The sequence below is a fragment of the Artemia sp. Qi Xiang Cuo genome, chromosome 14 (genome assembly GCF_049724085.1).
Source record: "Artemia sp. Qi Xiang Cuo chromosome 14, ASM4972408v1, whole genome shotgun sequence".
Lineage (NCBI taxonomy): Eukaryota > Metazoa > Arthropoda > Branchiopoda > Anostraca > Artemiidae > Artemia > Artemia sp. Qi Xiang Cuo.
The window spans coordinates 68,515,486-68,534,799 of record NC_142807.1 but is presented as its reverse complement, the minus strand read 5'-3'; the positions used below and the strand labels follow the sequence as shown (position 1 = coordinate 68,534,799).

General features: G+C 35.6%; 1 protein-coding gene across 7 annotated transcripts in view; it reads right to left on the bottom strand.

Moving 5' to 3' along the window:
• Positions 1–19,314, bottom strand: part of LOC148944794 (uncharacterized) — a 77,076-nt gene that overhangs the window by 40,571 nt on the left and 17,191 nt on the right. For all 7 annotated transcript variants that reach the window (XR_016142810.1, XM_089099748.1, XM_089099750.1 and 4 more), the window contains 2 exons: positions 17,028–17,237; positions 1,912–2,128 (listed from right to left, as the gene is read on the bottom strand). Coding sequence is in view for 6 of the 7 variants with exons in the window: in XM_089099748.1 (XP_088955874.1) it covers positions 1,912–2,128; positions 17,028–17,237 (427 nt within the window). In the remaining variant the exon portion in view is untranslated. The remainder of the gene's footprint in view (positions 1–1,911; positions 2,129–17,027; positions 17,238–19,314) is intronic.

Below are 19,314 nucleotides of genomic sequence, written 5' to 3'. Positions count from 1 at the left end.
ACCTTTTCACATACAACGGAGAAAAGACCCCTTTAAACCATACACAATGGCTAATTTTTTTTTAAGTAGAAAGGTTGAAAAGTAAATTAAAGAAGGTGAAGTAGTAAAAGTAGTAAAGAAAGTGAAAAGTAAAGTTGAAAAGTTAACATCAAAACAAAACACTTTTTTACACTTTTTTTATGAAATTTTTCGGGGCAGAATCAACTTTTCATCAGTGTTGCCACCTTTTCGTCCGTAAGAATTCCAACACTGACAATCTGATAATTTTTAAATAAAAGAACAGTTTCAAAAGGAAGTTACAGCTTCTAAAGCTATTTGGCGCAAAATGTTTTTGGCTGTTTTTGTTGGTTTTTCGCTCACGTTTTCTTTTTAAATTTGACGCCTGCTGGAAGCAAAAACTTTTTCTTTAAGAACTGTTCTCATTTTTCCTAATTTTTAAAACATACTCATTAACTTTATCCTTAAAATTGTTGATTAAATTTTCAAATAAAAATTCTTAAAATTGGATTTTATATTTCGTTATCCCATGGTATTTCAAATACCATAATGATTGACAGATTTTTCAAATCTGTGAACAAGCTTAGTAATACTACAAACAATTCACTTCAGTTCCAAGCCACCTGAGGTCAACACAGCTAAGCGTGCTTCTCCTCCATCCCAATCTGCACTTGTAATACGCTCTGCGTAAACGTTCGCTGCCAACGATTTGAAGTTGGTTGCAACGGTTTTCAGACAAAAAGGTGTTTTGCTCGAGGAGTTTATGTAGCCAGAGACAAAAATTAATAATTCTTTTTTTTAAATCAAAAATATAACAGATTGCAGAAAAAATAACAATTACAAGAATACAGAAAATTATTGTTGTGAAACTTTACAACATCTACAGAGAGCCATTCAAAACCGAAGAAGATGCATGCTGACTTCTGGGATTGTTTTGATCCATGAACATATCGTCCTCGTAATATTCGTGTAACTAGGGCACTGTCGAGCACCCACCCCATATTCAAGACCAAATACCGTACTTTTATTTTCCCCTCGAATTGAAGAAGTCGTTTAGAAAGATACGACTCTAAACTGACAAGAAGCTCAAGGAAACTGTCATAACACAATACAAAACGCGGCGATAATTCATTAAGGAGAGTATTATAAAGCTTGTTCACAGAATTGGCCGCCTCCAGTGAGGAAGGCTACAAGGTTTGAACCCCCCCCCCCCCCAATAAAAATACGACTCGTAAAAAGTAACAAAAATGCATATAATTTTTTATGTGTTATGTAAAGTTCCTTTTGTACCAATCCCGCTAGAAAAAATAGCCCCCCCCCCCCCAACCTGAACAGAAATCCTGGATTCACCCTTGTTCTTAGCTTTGACAAATTCCTCAATCATCAAGGTGATTACGTACAGAATTAACCCTGATTGCACAATACTTTTGGTAATGAATGAATGAATGAATGCGTTTTATTGCCCACTTTAAAGATACAAAATCACAAGCGGAGTAATAAAAAAAAAGAATAAAAGAGCCTAATAAAGAAAAAAAACACTAATAACCAAACAAACAAAGATAAGGAAACTAAGCACACTTCTAATAAATACAAATTATCACTTGATAAGACGAACTATATAAAAGATAAATGAGTTAGTGAAAACTCGTACAAATGACCTAAAGCTCGTTTATACGCATGTTGTTCGGTTTGGACACACTTAGTGCACAGACGTATGACAGAATATCTTCGGCTAGAAAGTCATTCGTTGATATTCACCCATCTTTCCTTTATAGCCAATCAAAGGCCAAAAACAACCCCCACATATTTTTTCCCATTTTTCAAATTTATATTCCGAGACATAACGCCCCCTGAATTACCGCGGCCAAGCTGAGTTTTTGATACTGGTCTAGAACACTAAAAAATAGCACCTACGTCCTTTTTGATCATCTTTTTTCGGCTTTTGATACAAGATTAAATCCCTCGATGCTGTTTTTTGTAAAGCACTGTTCAGTATGTCTTGGTCCTTCCAGATGTCAATATCTGTTGTAAACTCTGGCGTTGGGCTCCTTAGATCACGTTTTTGCAAAGCTTCAAGTACTTCACACCGGAATACGTCACAAAAATCGGCAAGACACACAGCGTCTTCACTCTTGAATAAAAAAAAACAATAAAGTGAAATTGCAAGGCCTTAAATAATCAAAATATAGAGAGTAAAGTATTGCAAAAGCAAGAAAGTAATTAAGAAAATATATTAAAAGTAAAGTAAATAAAAGTATTAAAAGTAAAAAATATAAAAGGTAAGATTAGAAATTATAGCACATTATATAAAAATTATAGCACAAATAATAAAGATTTTATATCACATTGAATGAACTAAAAACAATAAAGAGTATTGCAAAAGTAAGAAAGTAATTAAGAAAATATATTAAAATTAAAGTAAATAAAAGTATTAAAAGTAAAAATATAGAAAGTAAAATTAGAAATTATAGCACATTATATAAAAATTATAGCACAAATAACAAAAAAATTATAGCTCATTGAATTAAATAAAAACAATAAATTGAAATTTCGAGGCCTTAAATAATCCAAATATAGCGAGAAAAGTATAACAAAAGTATTAAAAGTGAAGTAAGTAAAAGTATAAAGTATTAAAGCATTACAAGGAAAAAATGTGAATAGTAAAGTCAGAAAAATATAGCAATAACAATATCAAACAATTACAAATAATCAAACAATTACAATAGGAAGAAAATAAAAAACCAGCAGAACTAAAATCAAAAACGCTAGTGTTTATTGAAAAGGCATGCACACAAATTAAACAGTCTCTCATGGGATAGAGACACGAAGCCTTTTTTCAATTGAAAAAAGAAGAAGAAGAAAGGGTGAAAAGTAGAGAAATGAGAAAATTTTTTTATCTACAATGTTGGTAAATGCTGTTCAGGAAGAAAAGGAATATACAAAATTGTTAAATAGGAATACATACAAAACAAACTCCTCTGAGAATACACATTTCTGCTGATTAAGCTGATTAACTTTAAAATGACATTTTAGAAATTAATTGAAGCAATTGCATAGTGAGAGCTGCATTATAAGACCAAGTTTTATACGAAAAAGAACTTTGATTAAGCCTCTTTGTAAGCCTCTCTCATTTTAGGCCTGAGTTTCATAAATTAAGAATCAGATCCAAGTGACAGAAAAGCTTGAGTGAAGATGCTAACCCTCTATCGCATACCACATAAGTCCACTAAAGTGGCCAGTGCTATGTACGAGAAAAAACAATTGCTGTGATTACACGGATTATCAGGAGTTAAGCAGAGTTGTGTCTTATCTCCTTTTACATGAATCAGTTGGATTGACTTTGTCCAAAGGAACACAACAGAGGCTAAATGAACATAGTATCAAATTGGAATGTAAAACTCACTAAGATTAAGGTTATTTCTCGCATTGTGCCTCCAACTGCCAAACCAACAAGACAGACCCGAAGGCACACAGCTCGATCCAAATATTTTGAGGCTGGCAAGACGAGAATAGAGTACTTACAGAAAACCTTCATCCGACGTTGCATTTCCATTTGGAATGATCTTCCTTAGATAAGTTATCCCCAAAAGCTTCTCCGTTGACTCTTTCAAAAGAAGATTCAATAGTAATATAAAACCTCGATAAAAGACCAGCTGCAGATCAGATATTTAATTGTATTTTTATTTGTAATTATATATTTAATTGTAATTGTATATCTAATTGTACCACGAATTTAAGAATTAGAAAAAAATATAGATGATTTGAAATGTTGAAATGAATGCTGACTTTGAAATGAATGAAGTTTAGAATGTGAAAATGGGTTTAAGAACTAATGTTGAAAACTCTTAGTAGCCTTAAGTAAGAACATATGAGGATGAAAAGGTGATGTTAGATAGCAAGAAGATCTACTGAGTGAACAGGCTTACTACCTAGATAGCATTACTGCTAAGACTCTTACGAAACAAACAAAAGTTGCAATAGGGACAGGTCTTTTATTAAACAGTGATACAAATAAATACAAAAGCTCAAGATATTTCTATGACAGTCAGTCATCATTATCATTACAGTAACAAAAGCATTAAAATAAAATCAAACTCTATTTTTACTGAAAAAAATAATAACTTCCGGGTAACAGCAAGTTGCCGGTTCATTGACTTGGAGGGTTAATAACTATATTGACTTTTTTAATATTGCGTTGAATTTTCAATAAAGGAGGTACAATCTTCTTTTCTTCTATTTGGAACTCTTATTTGTATCGTCATAGAAAAGGCAGTGTGGTCTTGGAAAAAATAGCAACGTAGTAAGACTATTGGATGCAGTAAGGATGTAAGATGCAGAATAGACAAAGCTCAAGGCTTTTTTTGCAGTGGAAAAAAGTTTGGAAAATTAGAGTATAAGTCTTCGCGCTATGATCGGAACACGGTTGCAGTGGTCAAACGTGCAAACGTGGGCACTTCCAAACATTCATGCCCAGATATCGTCCGGCCCAATAAAAGTTAATTTATTATATTTTCTCCAGAGAAATTGTCTAAGTACAGATTTTGGTTCTCGTTTGATTGGTAATACATAAAACAATAAGCTGTATGAAAACCTATCCCCCTCTCTAGGACTGTTAAGAAAAATGCGATGAGGATTAGGTCATGTTTACGGCTTGAATATGACAGGGGGTGAAAAACCGTTTTTTTTTATTTTCATCCACTTGGCGACAAAAAAGCAGGTCATCCTCAAATGAGGTGGAAAGAGGTCAATTGCAAAGATTTAAAGGGAATAGGAGCTTCACAGGAGGCGGTAAAGTACAAAGTGAAGCTTTGATTATATTAGAGTGATGGAGCGTTTTGGCTTAATGTGGCTTGGTGCTGCGATGGGTTGTCAGCAGCAGTAGCAGCAATGCATATGCGTTAGTACATTTATCTATATACTAATACTACTGCTAACAACTCACCCCAGCACCATACCGCCTGAGGCCAACACAGCTACGCACACTCCTCCTCCATCCCAATCTATTCAAAGCCTCCCTTTCTACCCCCTCCCAGAAAGTTCCCATTTTCTTTAAATCTTTCTTTATGACGTCTTCCCATCCCAGAGGAGGATGACCTGCTTTTCGTTTGGCCCTAGACGGTTGGCCGAAAAGGACAATCTTCGGCTTCTGTCATCCTACATCAGCACAAGGTGCCCTATACGTCTCAACCTTTCTTTCAGTATAGCCCTAGAAAGCGGGATTGAACCACATTTTTCGTACAACCTACTGTTTGAGATACGGTTAGTCAGCCAGGTACCCAGAACAATCCGCAGGGAATTTCTCTGGAAAACATCTAGCAAATCTTTATTCACTTTTAGGAACCCCCATGCTTCAGAGCCATATTTGACCACTGTAGACCATTGTCACATTTGTAGCTTCTAATGTTCAAATCTTGGTTTGCAGACTAATCTTCCTATTCTTCCAAACTTTTTTTTAACTGTGAAAAGACACCCTGAGCTTTGGCTATTCTACTTTTAACATCTTCACTGCTCCCATCCTCTTTACTATTAAAGCTACCAAGATAAGTGAAGCTGCCCACCTGATCAATCTTTTCGTTACCCAATGTCACCTTTTCATTTTCACTTATTCCTAGCCTTGGTGATTTAGTCTTCTTAACATTAATTTTTAAACCTATTCTAGCACCCTGAGCTCGCAAAACCTCTAAAAGTTCATTCATTTTGCTCACACTTTCATCTAGGATGCTTAAATCATCAGCAAAATCTAAACCCAGGAGTTTTTCCTCCCCATTTGATTCCGTGGTCTCCCATTGCCTTTTCGGTGCTCCTTAAGACAAAGTCCTTCAAAATAATCCATATAAAGGGGGATAGAACACAACTCTGCTTAACTCCTGATTTAATATAAAACCAGCTGCTAACCTCATTTCCTACCTTAACCGCAGCAGTGTGACATTTATCTATATAAACTTATTCATGTTGAATGTAGCGCAAAATGAAAGCATCAATCCATAAAATTCCTTTTTGAATATATTCGGTGTTGTCATGTGACTATCGTGATGCACATGTTTTGCTAATTTGCTATAAACAATTGTTGGTTTTTCTTGTATCTTTGCAGTTACTAATAAAAAAAGAATCACGCAGCTGTTGCCATTAACAACTATTGTATAATACCAACAATTCTTTTTGCGACATCTTTTGTAATAAAAGGCCAAGTTTTTATTTCGTTTTAACAAAAACTATATTGCAGCTCAGTCCAACAAAAACAAATTGAGATGAGATGACTTTTATTTTCAACTAATAAATACATCATACTTAACTGGCATTTACCACATTTTTTAAATAACATTATCAACAAACGTGGAAATGGTAAGAAGGTACGACGTATTAAACAAACAATTAATATTATAACTTTTGCCATAGTAGCTAAGAAGTCAAGGAGGCACACTTGTGCCTCTATAAATAGGCGACCCACCACAATGTTAAGCGATTTCAGGTCCTAGAGGTCGCAGAGAGACGGCGATAATTGCATTTTGTAGCCCAAGCTCAAACTAAGAAACTTGCAAAATTTCATTCTCCTCCGACTTTATCTTCATGGGGTAAACTGGGCCGGAAGTTTGGACCCTCCCACCACAGCCCCCCGGTAACGTTGTCCGATTGGGCATAAATTTATAGGTTAATCTTTCCTAGGGCCCGGGAGCTTATTCTCGAAATTTCAGCTCAATCCGATCACTCCTTCCCTGTTTTCAAAAAACCAAATATAGCCACTTAAAATTCATCATTTCTTTTTTTTTCTTAGCCACGCCTACAGGCCACAGTTGGCAACGGATCCGGGTGAATGAGGACTCATTCGAAGCAGAATTCGACCTGTTAGGGCCTTTTGATATTTTCAGACTGAAAAAATTATCCCCCGAATTTACATTTACGAAAAACCTCGTTTTCCTATAATAGCCCATGTTAATTTTTCCCCCCCACAACCCCCCTTTAAAGTTGTCTGATCGGGCTGAAATTTAGAGGATAAGCTTTCCTGGGGCCTGGGAGCTCATCCTCGAAATTTCAGCTCAATCTGATCACTCCTTCCCTGTTTTCCAAAAACCGAATATCAAGTTTTGCTTGCGTCAAAAAAAGATTCCCCTTACTAAAAAACAATTACAATTATGTCTCTTTAGTGCCGCGGTTGAGACTCCTGACTGTCAGGCGGAAAATTCGGGTTCGATTCACAGTTAGAGCAGATTTTTTATATGCTTAATTTGAAGTTTAAAAAAGAAACTCAGTTTCTTTTTTAAATTATTTGAAAAAAATTACGTTTTCTATAGAGTTAAATAGGCTGAGTTAAAATATCAATCTTTAAAACAACCTGTCGAGAAATAAAAGAATAATACACAATCATCTAACAGTTAGTCAAGCAATAATAAGTAATAAAATGTACAAAAACGTGCAGAAATTGTTTGAAAAAACTACGTTTTCTAAAGAGTTAAAGAGGCTGAGTTACAAGGTCGAACCTTAAAACGTACAGGGATTAGGAGGCACAGTTGGAGGGCTGCCGCCCCCAAACCCCCGCTTTCGCAGCCTTTAAATAAAAAAATTCTTTAAACTGAAAGTAAGGAGCGACATTAAATCTTATAACGAACAGAAATTATTCCGTATATGAAAGGGGCTGTGCCCTCCTCAACGCCTCGCTCTTTACGCTAAAGTTTTTATTGTTTAAAAAAAGAGTTGTGAGAAAGTCAAACTTTAGCGTAAAGAGCGAGGCGTTGAGGAGGGCACAGCCCCTTTCATGTACGGAATAATTTCTGTTCGTTTTAAGATTTAATGTCGCTCCTTACTTTCAGTTTAAAGAATTTTTTTATTTAAAGGCTGCGAAAGCGGGGGTTTGGGGGCGGCAGCCCCCCAACTGTGCCTCCTAATCCCTGTACGTTTTAAGGTTCGACCTTGTAACTCAGCCTCTTTAACTCTTTAGAAAAAGTAGTTTTTTTCAAATAATATCAGATAAAAGCCAAATGTTTGTTAGTTCAATGCGTACTATTGTAACCTTAAGATTTATTATATACAAATAATATTTATAACTAAACTATATTTTCTAGTCGAAACTATAAAAACACATCAATTATAGCATATACAACGTTTACGTTAGGACTACATTTTACAATTTCATTTTCAGAAATTTTCGCTTCTAAATCAAATTCTGGAATATGATACGAGGTGTCTATTATGAAGTCAAAGGACTTCATACAAAACTACAAATGCAGATACCTAGGACAAGCCATTCGAATGTCTGAAAATTGACTCTTCAATTCCATCCTCCCTACAAATAGCCAGGCCAAAGAATTCCCTGACAAGCAGCTGCTGTACCAACGACCTGCGAAACCAACAAGCATCCCTACAACCCGAATGGGAAGACGTGAGGGCTGCAGCATACTTGAGGAAAGACTGGCTTTTCTCAAATGCCATAACCACATCTGGATGCACAAGAACACTTAAGGTCTAAGATAAGCTCAGTAGTATCTATATAAGGAATATCAAACTTACATGAAAACTTACATTGAATTTCATAAAAAAAGTAGTCTAACCTGTGCATTGACTTACCAAGGACAGTGATATTATAAGCACTTTCAAACTTACATGAAAATATACATTGGATTTCACAAAAAAAGTAGTCTAACCGGTACATTAAGTTACCAAGGACAGTCAGCTATTACTATGAACGATACATGAGTTACCAGACGGGTTTCTAAGGCAGTACCCACGTTTTGGAACTAGGAGCGAGATTGTGTGATGCAATCAGACTGGTTTCGTTTCACGGGTTCATTAATAGAACAACTAATGTTTTTGAAAAGGGTAATTACTTCTAAGTTCAATAACCAAATTAAACTTCCGATGGTTAAGAAAGCGTAACGGGTAATTAAAGTATGAGGAATGGGATGCTATAGTTAGAATGGTTTTAAGTTGAAAATTGTGACGTAAAAATAACTCTATTTGCGAATTTTTTGCGAAAAGGTATTTGCGTAAAGGTATGCGTTGGTTAAGAATGCCTCTTAACCTAGAGTCTAACGAGGGCTTGTTAACTCAGGCAATTTGTTATAAATTTGGGGCAACATAAACCTATGAAAAAGGTTAATGATGATAGAATGACATTGCGAGTCGACCTAGCTCTACCTCTCCGGTTTTTATATCCCTGGATACGGGCTTGCTATCTTATTTAGTTTTTAAGTATTGTAATTTTTTTAAATGTTGGCTATTTAAAAACAAAAATTTCGGGGGGGGTCAGACCCACCTCATGGATACGGCCTTGCTATCTAATTTAGTTTATAAGTATTGTCATGTTTTTAAATGTTGGGTATTTAAAAACAAAAATTTCGGGGGGTTGGGGTCAGACCCCCCTCCTGGATACGGCCTTGCTATCTAATTTAGTTTTTAATCTTTCACAAACAAAGAAACTCGCTTAGAAAACAATAGGGAAAATTTTCTCAAGACAGTGGTATTCAATTCAGTGAATATTTTGGCCCTATGTCCAAGGATCGTCCTTTCACAAAAAAGTAGTCTAACCAGTGCATTGACTTACCAAGGACACTCACACCTTAAGTGGACAAGCATGTTTTGAAACTAGTCAAGTCTTTAAAAGATAATTAGAGTGGTTTTTGTTATTGATATGAATTGCACAAGAATGTGTCGTTTGACGTAGACATTTTAAAAAGCGATCTTTAGCTATAAAGTGGGCAAGCATGTTTCTCTACACCTTTTCAAAAAGAGTGAGTATCTTCACACATGGCCTTCCAATGTTATTCTATGGGACCTCTACACGTGGTTAATTGCCTTAACTCGAGAGTAGTTTGTTATTAAAAAGAATTGGATGTTACAATCAGAATTGTTTGATTGACATTTGCAACAAGCGGTAAGGGATTCGCCAAATACGAGCGATCATATTTAAATAATGAGGAAAAAGAGCTAGATAACAATTGCGAATTGAAGATGGAGAAAAAAAAAGAAAAAAAGGGCTAAAATGATTAGCAGTTAAGGTAACCCTGAAGAGCATGTAAATTCATACCTTATTTATTATAAATTTGGAACAATATCAATCTTTGGAAACGGTTAACGATGATAAAATGGTCTTATGAGTTGACCTAGCTTCAGCAGAAGCTTAGGACAGTAGCGGCGACAATTGAGAGATAAGGAGCCATTGCCCCCTATTGTTGAAAAAATACCTTTTTTGTGGTATTTTACTTTTAAAAAGTTCAATATTCGAAGCTATCTTCAGCAGGAGCTTAGGACAAAAGTGGTGACAATTGAGGGATAGAGATTATTTGCACCCTAGTTTTATCTCGCATAACCACCAAGATAAGAGTTGAATTTTTTCGGTATTCCAAAGAAATCTAATTCCTTACTGTCATGACAATGCATGCATACATTTCCAATAGTGCTACCACTTGTACTTGTTTCATAGTTTAAATACTTCTCCTTGTCGGCATTCAATGCTACAATAACCTTGTTATGTGAACACACTTTATTAAAATGCTCCATCTTCACTTTTTTTTAAAGATATGACTTATGTGTTTATCGTTCCACTGCATAAGAAATACTGATTTAATACATGCAATAGACTAGGTAGTGTCAATAACCGGACATAGAATACCAGTGGGTAAGCCTTATCGCGTCTCTGACCAATCATAGAGTACAGTAGGTAGAGCCGTAAACATATTTCGTCATTTTAAGATACGTACAAAAAAAATTAAAAATAAATAAAGTTGAATAATTACGAAGTTTTAAAAAAATAGTTTGTTTTTATGAAAAAAATATTGAATTAGAACCATCAGTCCTCATCATTATGAGTATGCAAAACTGGACTTAAGTTTCACGTTTGAACTAGAGAATTGTATTTTTCCATAATTTTCTTACAAGAAACTAGAGTTTACGGTCAAAAACCCTTATTAGCTCAGATTTTAAGGAAATACTTTATTTTCAACTAATTCACCCGGGTTTTCCGAAAAGCAATTCATGGTTGAGTACAGCACTATAACTAGTCTAAGACATCCACTCTGTCATCGCCCCATCTCCCAAAAAATACTTTTCAGACATTTCTTGCTAAAATTTTTATTTCAAGTCATTCATGTGGGTTTTTCTCAAGCAATTCGTGCTACAGTACAGCAATATTACGAGTCTGACAAATCCAATCTGGCATCGCCCCATCCCCCCAAAAACAATTTTCAGACATTTCTCGTTATAAATTTTATTTCAAGTCATTCATTTGTGTTTTTCAAAAGAAATTCGTGCCACAGTAGAGAACTATAACTACTCTAAGACACGCTGCTGTCATCGCCCCATCTCCCCAAAAACACTTTTCAGACATTTCTCTTTAAAAATTTTATTTCAAGTCATTCATTTTGGTTTTTCACAAGGAATTCATGCCACAGTACAGAACTATAACTACTCTAAGACACGCTTCTGTCATCGCCCCATCTCCCCAAAAACAATTTTCAGACCTTTCTCGTTAAAATTTTTATTTCAGGTCATTCATTTGGGTTTTCGCAAGAAATTCATGTCACAGTACAGCACTATCACTAGTCTAAGACATCCACTCTCTCTTCGCCCAACCCCCACCCAAAAAAAAACAATTTTCAGACATTTCTTGTTATAAATTTTATTTCAAGTCATTCATTTAGGTTTTTCACAATCAATTCGTGCCACAGTACAGAACTATAACTACTCTAAGACACACTTCTGTCATCGCCCCATCTCCCCAAAACAATTTTCAGACATTTCTCGTTAAAAATTCAATTTCAAGTCATTCATTTGGGTTTTCGAAAGCAATTCGTGCCACAATACTAAACTATAACTAGTCTCAGACACTCTTCTGTCATCACCCCATCTCCCCAAAAACACTTTTCAGACATTTCTTGTTAAAACTTTATTTTCAACTAATTCGCCCGGGTTTTCGAAAGGCAATTCATGCCAGAGTACAGCACTATAACTAGTCTAAGAAATCCACTCTGTCATCGCCCCCATCTCCCAAAAAATACTTTTCAGACATTTCTTGTTAAAAATTTTATTTCAGGTCATTCATTTGGGTTTTTCACAAGCAATTCGTGCCACAGTACAGCACTATCACTAGTCTGAGACATCCAATCTGTCATCGCCCATCCCCCCAAAAACAATTTTAGACATTTCTCGTTAAAAATTTTATTTCAAGTCATTCATTTGGGTTTTTCAAAAGGAATTCGTGCCACAGTAAAGAACTATAACTACTCTAAGACACGCTGCTGTCCTCGCCCCATCTCCCCAAAAAACACTTTTCAGACATTTCTTGTGAAAACTTTATTTTCTAGTCATTCATTTAGGTTTTTTACAAGCAATTCGTGCGACAGTACAGAACTATAACTACTCTAAGACACGCTTCTGTTATCGCCCTATCTCCCCAGAAACACTTTTCAGACATTTCTTGTCAAAACTTTATTTTCAAGTAATTCATCCGGGTTTTTGCTAGCAATTCATGCCAGAGTACAGCATTATAACTAGTCTAAGACATCCACTCTATCATCAAATATCACAAAAAGGTATTTTTCAAAAACTAGGGGGCAATTGCTCCTTATATCTCAATTTTCACCGCTACTATTCTAAGCTCCTGCTGAAGCTAGCTTCGAATATTGAACTTTTTAAAAGTAAAATATCACAAAAAGGTATTTTTCAAAAACTAGGGGGCAATTAATCTCTATCTCTCAATTGTCACCGCTGCCGTCCTAAGCTCCTGCTGAAGATAGCTTCGAATATTGAACTTTTTAAAAGTAAAATATCACAAAAAGATATTTTTCAAAAACTAGGGGGCAATTAATCTCTATCTCTCAATTTTCACCGCTGCCGTCCTAAGCTCCTGCTGAAGCTAGCTTCGAATATTGAACTTTTTAAAAGTAAAATATCACAAAAAATGTGTTTTTCAAAAACTAGGGGGCAATTAATCTCAATCTCTCAATTGTTACCGCTGCCATCCTAAGCTCCTGCTGAAGCTAGCTTGGAATATTGAACTTTTTAAAAGTAAAATATCACAAAAAGGTCTTTTTCAAAAAAAAACTAGGATGGCAAGTAATCTCTATCTCTCAATTGTCGCCGCTTTTGTCCTAAGCTCCTGCTGAAGATAGCTTCGAATATTGAACTTTGTATTTTTAAAAAGTATAAATGCCACAAAAAGGTATTTTTTCAAAAATAGGGGGGCAATTGCTCCTTATATCTCAATTGTCACCGCTACTATCCTAAGCTCCTGCTGAAGCTAGCTTCAAATATGGTACTTTTTAAAAGTAAAATACCACAAAGAGGTGTTTTTCAAAAACTAGGGTGCAAATAATCTCTATCTCTCAATTGTAACCGCTTTTGTCCTAAGCTCCTGCTGAAGCTAGCTTGGAATATTGAACTTTTTAAAAGTAAAATGCCACAAAAAGGTCTTTTTCAAAAAAAAACTAGGATGGCAAGTAATCTCTATCTCTCAATTGTCGCCGCTTTTGTCCTAAGCTCCTGCTGAAGATAGCTTCGAATACTGAACTTTTTAAAAGTAAAATACCACAAAAAAAGGTATTTTTTCAACAATAAGGGGCAATTGCTCCTTATCTCTCAATTTTCACCGCTACTATCCTAAGCTTCTGCTGAAGCTAGGTCAACTCATAAGACCATTTTATCAGCGTTAACTGTTTCCAAAGATTGATATTGTTCCAAATTTATAATAAATAAGGTATGAATTAACATGCTCTTCAGGGTTACCTTAACTGCTAATCACTTTAACCCTTTTTTTTCTTTCTTTTTTTTCTCCATCTTCAATTCGCAAATGTTATCTAGCTCTTTTTCCCCATTATTCAAATATGATCGTTCGTATAGTCCATTTGGCGAATCCCTTACCGCTTGTTGCAAATGTCCATCAAACAATTCTGATTGTAACATCCAATTCTTTTTAATAACAAACTACTCTCGAGTTAAGGCAATTAACCACGTATAGAGGTCCCATAGAATAAAATTGGAAGGCCATGTGTGAATATACTCACTCTCTTTGAAAAGGTGTAGAGAAACATGCTTGCCCACTTTATAGCTGAAGATCGCTTTTTAAAATGTCTACGTCGATAAATAAAAGTTCAAATAGGGATAAAATCCTTTTAATAGACAGTGATAGAAATTACCCAAAAATACCAGATATTTCGGTCACATATGCAGTGACCGTCATCAGTAGTAAAACTAAACTAAAACAATTTAAAACAAAAGTTTATATACAAAATCAAATAAAATTACATATCGTTTAAATCCTAATTCTTTTCAAAGCAAAGGCGGAAGCTATTCTCTTTGACCTTCTTGGATTCGGTTCATTAGCGTTCAATGATACAACATTTGGACAAAGGTCAACTACATTGGGTGAATTGAACTTTACTCTCTCAGATTTTAATAAATTATCATAGATAGAGTCCAGCCCATATTCACCTGTATCACGATTCAAAGCAATATTCTTGAATAAGATTTTCTTTATTTCAAGAATTTCACGAAAATTTTGCTTTAAACCCCGATCCCTAGAAATCAAAGAGACATTCTCAAACAAAATAAAATGGTCTGAACATTTTATTTTGTTCGAGAATGTCTCTTTGATTTCTAGGGATCGGGGTTTAAAGCAAAATTTTCGTGAAATTCTTGAAATAAAGAAAATCTTATTCAAGAATATTGCTTTGAATCGTGATACAGGTGAATATGGGCTGGACTCTATCTATGATAATTTATTAAAATCTGAGAGAGTAAAGTTCAATTCACCCAATGTAGTTGACCTTTGTCCAAATGTTGTATCATTGAACGCTAATGAACCGAATCCAAGAAGGTCAAAGAGAATAGCTTCCGCCTTTGCTTTGAAAAGAATTAGGGATTCAAACAATACGTAGTGTTATTTTATTTAGTATATAAATTATTGTTTTAAATTTTTTTAGTTTAATTTTACAACTGATGACAATTACTGCCTATGCGAATGAAATATCTGGTATTTTTGTGAATTTCTATCACTGTCTATTAAAAGGATTTTATCCCTATTTGAACTTTTATTTATCGTCATGGAAAGGCAGTGTGGTCTCCGAAATTATCAATGTCTACGTCAAACGCCACTTTCTTGTGCATTTAATATAAATAACAAAAACCACTCTAATTATCTTATAAAGCCTTGACTAGTTTCAAAACATGCTTGTCCACTTAATGTGTGAATGTCCTTGGTAAATCAATGCACTGGTTAGACTACTTTTTTGTGAAAGGACGATCCTTGGACATAGGGCCAAAATATTCAATGAATTGAATACCACTGTCTTGAGAAAATTTTCCCTATTGTTTTCTAAGCGAGTTTCTTTGTTCGTGAAAGATTAAAAAACTAAATTAGATAGCAAGGCCGTATCCAGGAGGGGGGTCTGACCCCAACCCCCCGAAATTTTTGTTTTTAAATAGCCAACATTTAAAACCATTACAATATTTAAAAACTAAATTAGATAGCAAGGCCGTATCCATGAGGTGGGTCTGTCCCCCCCCCCCAATTTGTGTTTTTAAATAGCCACCATTTAAAAACATTACAATACTTAAAAACTAAATTAGATAGCAAGGCCGTATCCAGGAATAAAAAATCCGGAGAGGTAGAGCTAGGTCAACTCGCAATGTTATAAACAAATTGCCTGAGTTAACAAACCCTCGTTAGACTCTATTTTAATGCAAAATGATTTAACACCAATTAAGCTATTGACTACCTTTTACCAATGTCTCTTGTAGGCGTCAAATCTATTAAGTATATGAGCATATTCTTTGTATTGTTGATGCAAGCATCCCATTCCTCATTCTTTAATTACCCGTGAGGCATTCTTAACCAACGCATACCTTTACGCAAATACCTTTTCGCAAAAAATTCGCAAATAGAGTTATTTTTACGTCACAATTTTCAACTTAAAACCACTCTAACTATAGCATCCCAGACCTCATTCTTTAATTGCCCTTCACGCTTTCTTAACCATCGGAAGTTTAATTTGGTTATTGAACTTAGAAGTAATTACCCTTTTCAAAAACATTAGTTGTTCTATTAATGAACCTGTGAAACGAAACCAGTCTGATTACATCACACAATCTCGCTCCTAGTTCCAAAACGTGGGTGCTGCCTTAGAAACCCGTCTGGTAACTCATGTATCGTTCATAGTAATAGCTGACTGTCCTTGGTAACTTAATGTACCGGTTAGACTACTTTTTTTGTGAAATCCAATGTATATTTTCATGTAAGTTTGAAAGTGCTTATAATATCACTGTCCTTGGTAAGTCAATGCACAGGTTAGACTACTTTTTTTATGAAATTCAATGTAAGTTTTTATGTAAGTTTGATATTCCCTATATAGATACTACTAAGCTCTAAGCCAATTAATAATTTTATATTGTCTACCTGGTTACTTCCTAGTTCAGACACCCCTACAGTTACCAGCAAAGAAAATCTTTGACTTTGACCCCATAAAAGCCGGTTGGAAGCGACCTCGTGGCCGGCCAAAGAAACTATGGCTGACAGCCTGTCCGAGTTCCTGGTGATGGCAAACGTTAGACCGAGCTATGCGCAAACGCTCGCACTGGACCGAAGCGCATGGAGGAAGCAGTCGTCACTCTCTACGCCAAGCAGCGCCCGGCAGGAGACCTAAGTCAAGTCAAGTACTTAGGAAAAATACAGTTTTAAAGCCACAACGTTCGAAGAATCTAAGGAGAAACCAATACCAAAGACAAATAATTCGATATAGATGATATATCCTTCTAAAAAATAACAGTTACAATCATTTGCTAGGGGAGGCATATACTGACGAAAACTACAGTAATGAAAACTTGTGAAGTAAGGGATTATACACGTACAGAGCTGTTAATTTCAGTTGAGTGGGGCAATATTTCAGGGTAGGGCGACTCCAAATAAAATGGGTAATTTATTCGAAACAAATAGAACATTGTATGGAACATTTTAAAGGACTAAATTTTTCAGAAGTTTACACCCCCCCCCTCATTTATAGGCGCCTTTAAAGGATTATAGTAGAAGCAAAAAAAAAAGCAAATACCAGATACAAGCAGTCTTCATGTTTCCTCTCCATATGCGTATCTATAAACTTCTCAGATTGAAAAGACTTTCCACAAAAAAGACAAGTCCATTGATTGCTTCTATGTCTGCCTTTTCCAGCTTCTTGCTTCCAGAATATTTCTCTTTGTGGATGTAAAGGGCATTCGAGTGGCAATTTTGCGCCATACCGTTCAAGAATAGGATACCATTTCTGAAAAAAAGGCCTAGAAAGCAACACTTGTTTTCTATGGCCAGGCGCATGGCTGTTACTCCTTGTGATTCTATCCGAGAGAGGGGAACATATAAGCATTAAAAATTACCCCCAAGAGGATCGTTAAGCCTATACATTAAATATTACCGCTATTATTTAATATCTTGACATCTTTTTTCCAAGCCTTATTATTTTTTTCACGATAATTTTTGGCTCATGTTCAATTCTAAGGTGTAGCCTTGACCTGGTCTTTAGAGTGAATATTAATTGTAATAAGAAAGTAAAAATGCCCTATGTCTCGTGGTAAGTTTAGACACAGTGGCAAAATTGTACCTCAGTCGAAAAAAAAAAACATATATCGAAAAATGGTGTACTGTTTAATCATAGTGATGGAAAATGTTAAAGCAGAGTGTCATTCAACATAAATGTGATGATGAACAGTAAAAGAATGTTCTACAGGAATTTAAAACCAGAGCAGAAATACTGCCAGCTGAACTTTTTTCCAAATTGAAAAAGTGGTTGCAAGTGATAATTTTTTAGGCCAAGCAACGATTTTTACAGACTGTGAGGCCATTTTTCTCATATGACGATGTTTTCCAACCCGTTTATTTTTTCCACTGTGGTTGAATTAGCACCAATATTTTTTTTCCACCACAGGCAATCCGTTGGGACTTTATGGCTTTGCTATGTGGAAAACACTAAAGATAAGTGTAAGAATTGATGCAGCCGTTTTTTTCAGAGCCAAAGCACTAGCGCTGCCCATAGCAAAGGGCAATAAGCCTTCAATTTGTTAACATTATCTGTTTTTACTAGAGGCAATTCATATGCAAGAGGTGGTCGTATAAACTTCGGAGGGGGCTAATTCGATTGGAAATCGAGAGTTATAGTGCCCTTTGTAAGAGTCAAAAGTGACCGGAGGGCAACCATTGTATCCAAAAGTGACAAAGTATGGAATATTTGATCTTTAGTGTGCCAGAAAAGGCTAAGGGTATTAAGGTAAAACTTTATGGAATACTGAGGGGGGTGTTACACTAAGTCAAAAGACACTATGTGCATCAAGGCTATCAAAAAGATATATCTGCAGTATCTTACGAGTGGCTAAGGGTATGAAGTTTACACTTTCAGGACTAATATTGCTACTACTACTGTGGCTGCAACTGTGACTGCGACTACTTGCAAGTGTGACCAATTGCGATTTCGACTACCTCTGCTTGAGACTGGTACTATGTCCACTATGTGCATCTGGGTTATCAAAATGGTATCTCTAGGACCGGCTAAAGGTAATAACTTTAGAGTTTCAGGACCCTATTACTGTGGCTGCAACTTATAACGGTGGTGCACTTACTTATGACTGCGGCTGTTACTATTTTCATATGCTTATTCGGCTACTTGTAGCTTTGACTATTTGTGACTGTAACTACTTGTGACTGCAAATTGGCCTACTAGCAAATGCGATTTCTTTTGACTGTGACTAAGACTACTTGTGACTCCAACTGCTTGCGCCTGAGACTATTGATAACTCTCATAAATTGCGATCGTAATTAATTCCGACTATGACTACTTGCAAATGTGAGTATTTAAGCCTACGAATACTTGCGTCTATGATTATTAGTGATCTCGACAAACTACGACTGCGACTAGGCTACTTGCGACTAAGAATGCGAATGAACTTGACTGCTACTGCAGCTACTTGCGACTTTTGCTACTTGCAACTGCGACTGCTTAAGACTGCATAATAGGCAACTTGCGATGAGTGTGAGATGACTTGTGGCTGCAGTATCTTTGCGACCGTTTTACATCTCAAAACTGAACTTACTTCTCTAAACTACTCTTTATACAGCTTTCGATTAGGCCCAAACTCAAATTCTGGAACTGGCATCTGTCGATAGCTACATAAGAAACATGTTTCAATAAAACCCTGTTGTTCACTGACATTTCACTTTATTTTCAGAGTCTATTCAACCATAATTTTAGAACAAAAACACTTCAACATAATCTCCCCTGTAACATCCCAGCCCCCATGGCCAGGAAGAAACAGGGGAGAAACAACAATAAAAAAAATACACTTTAAAAAAAA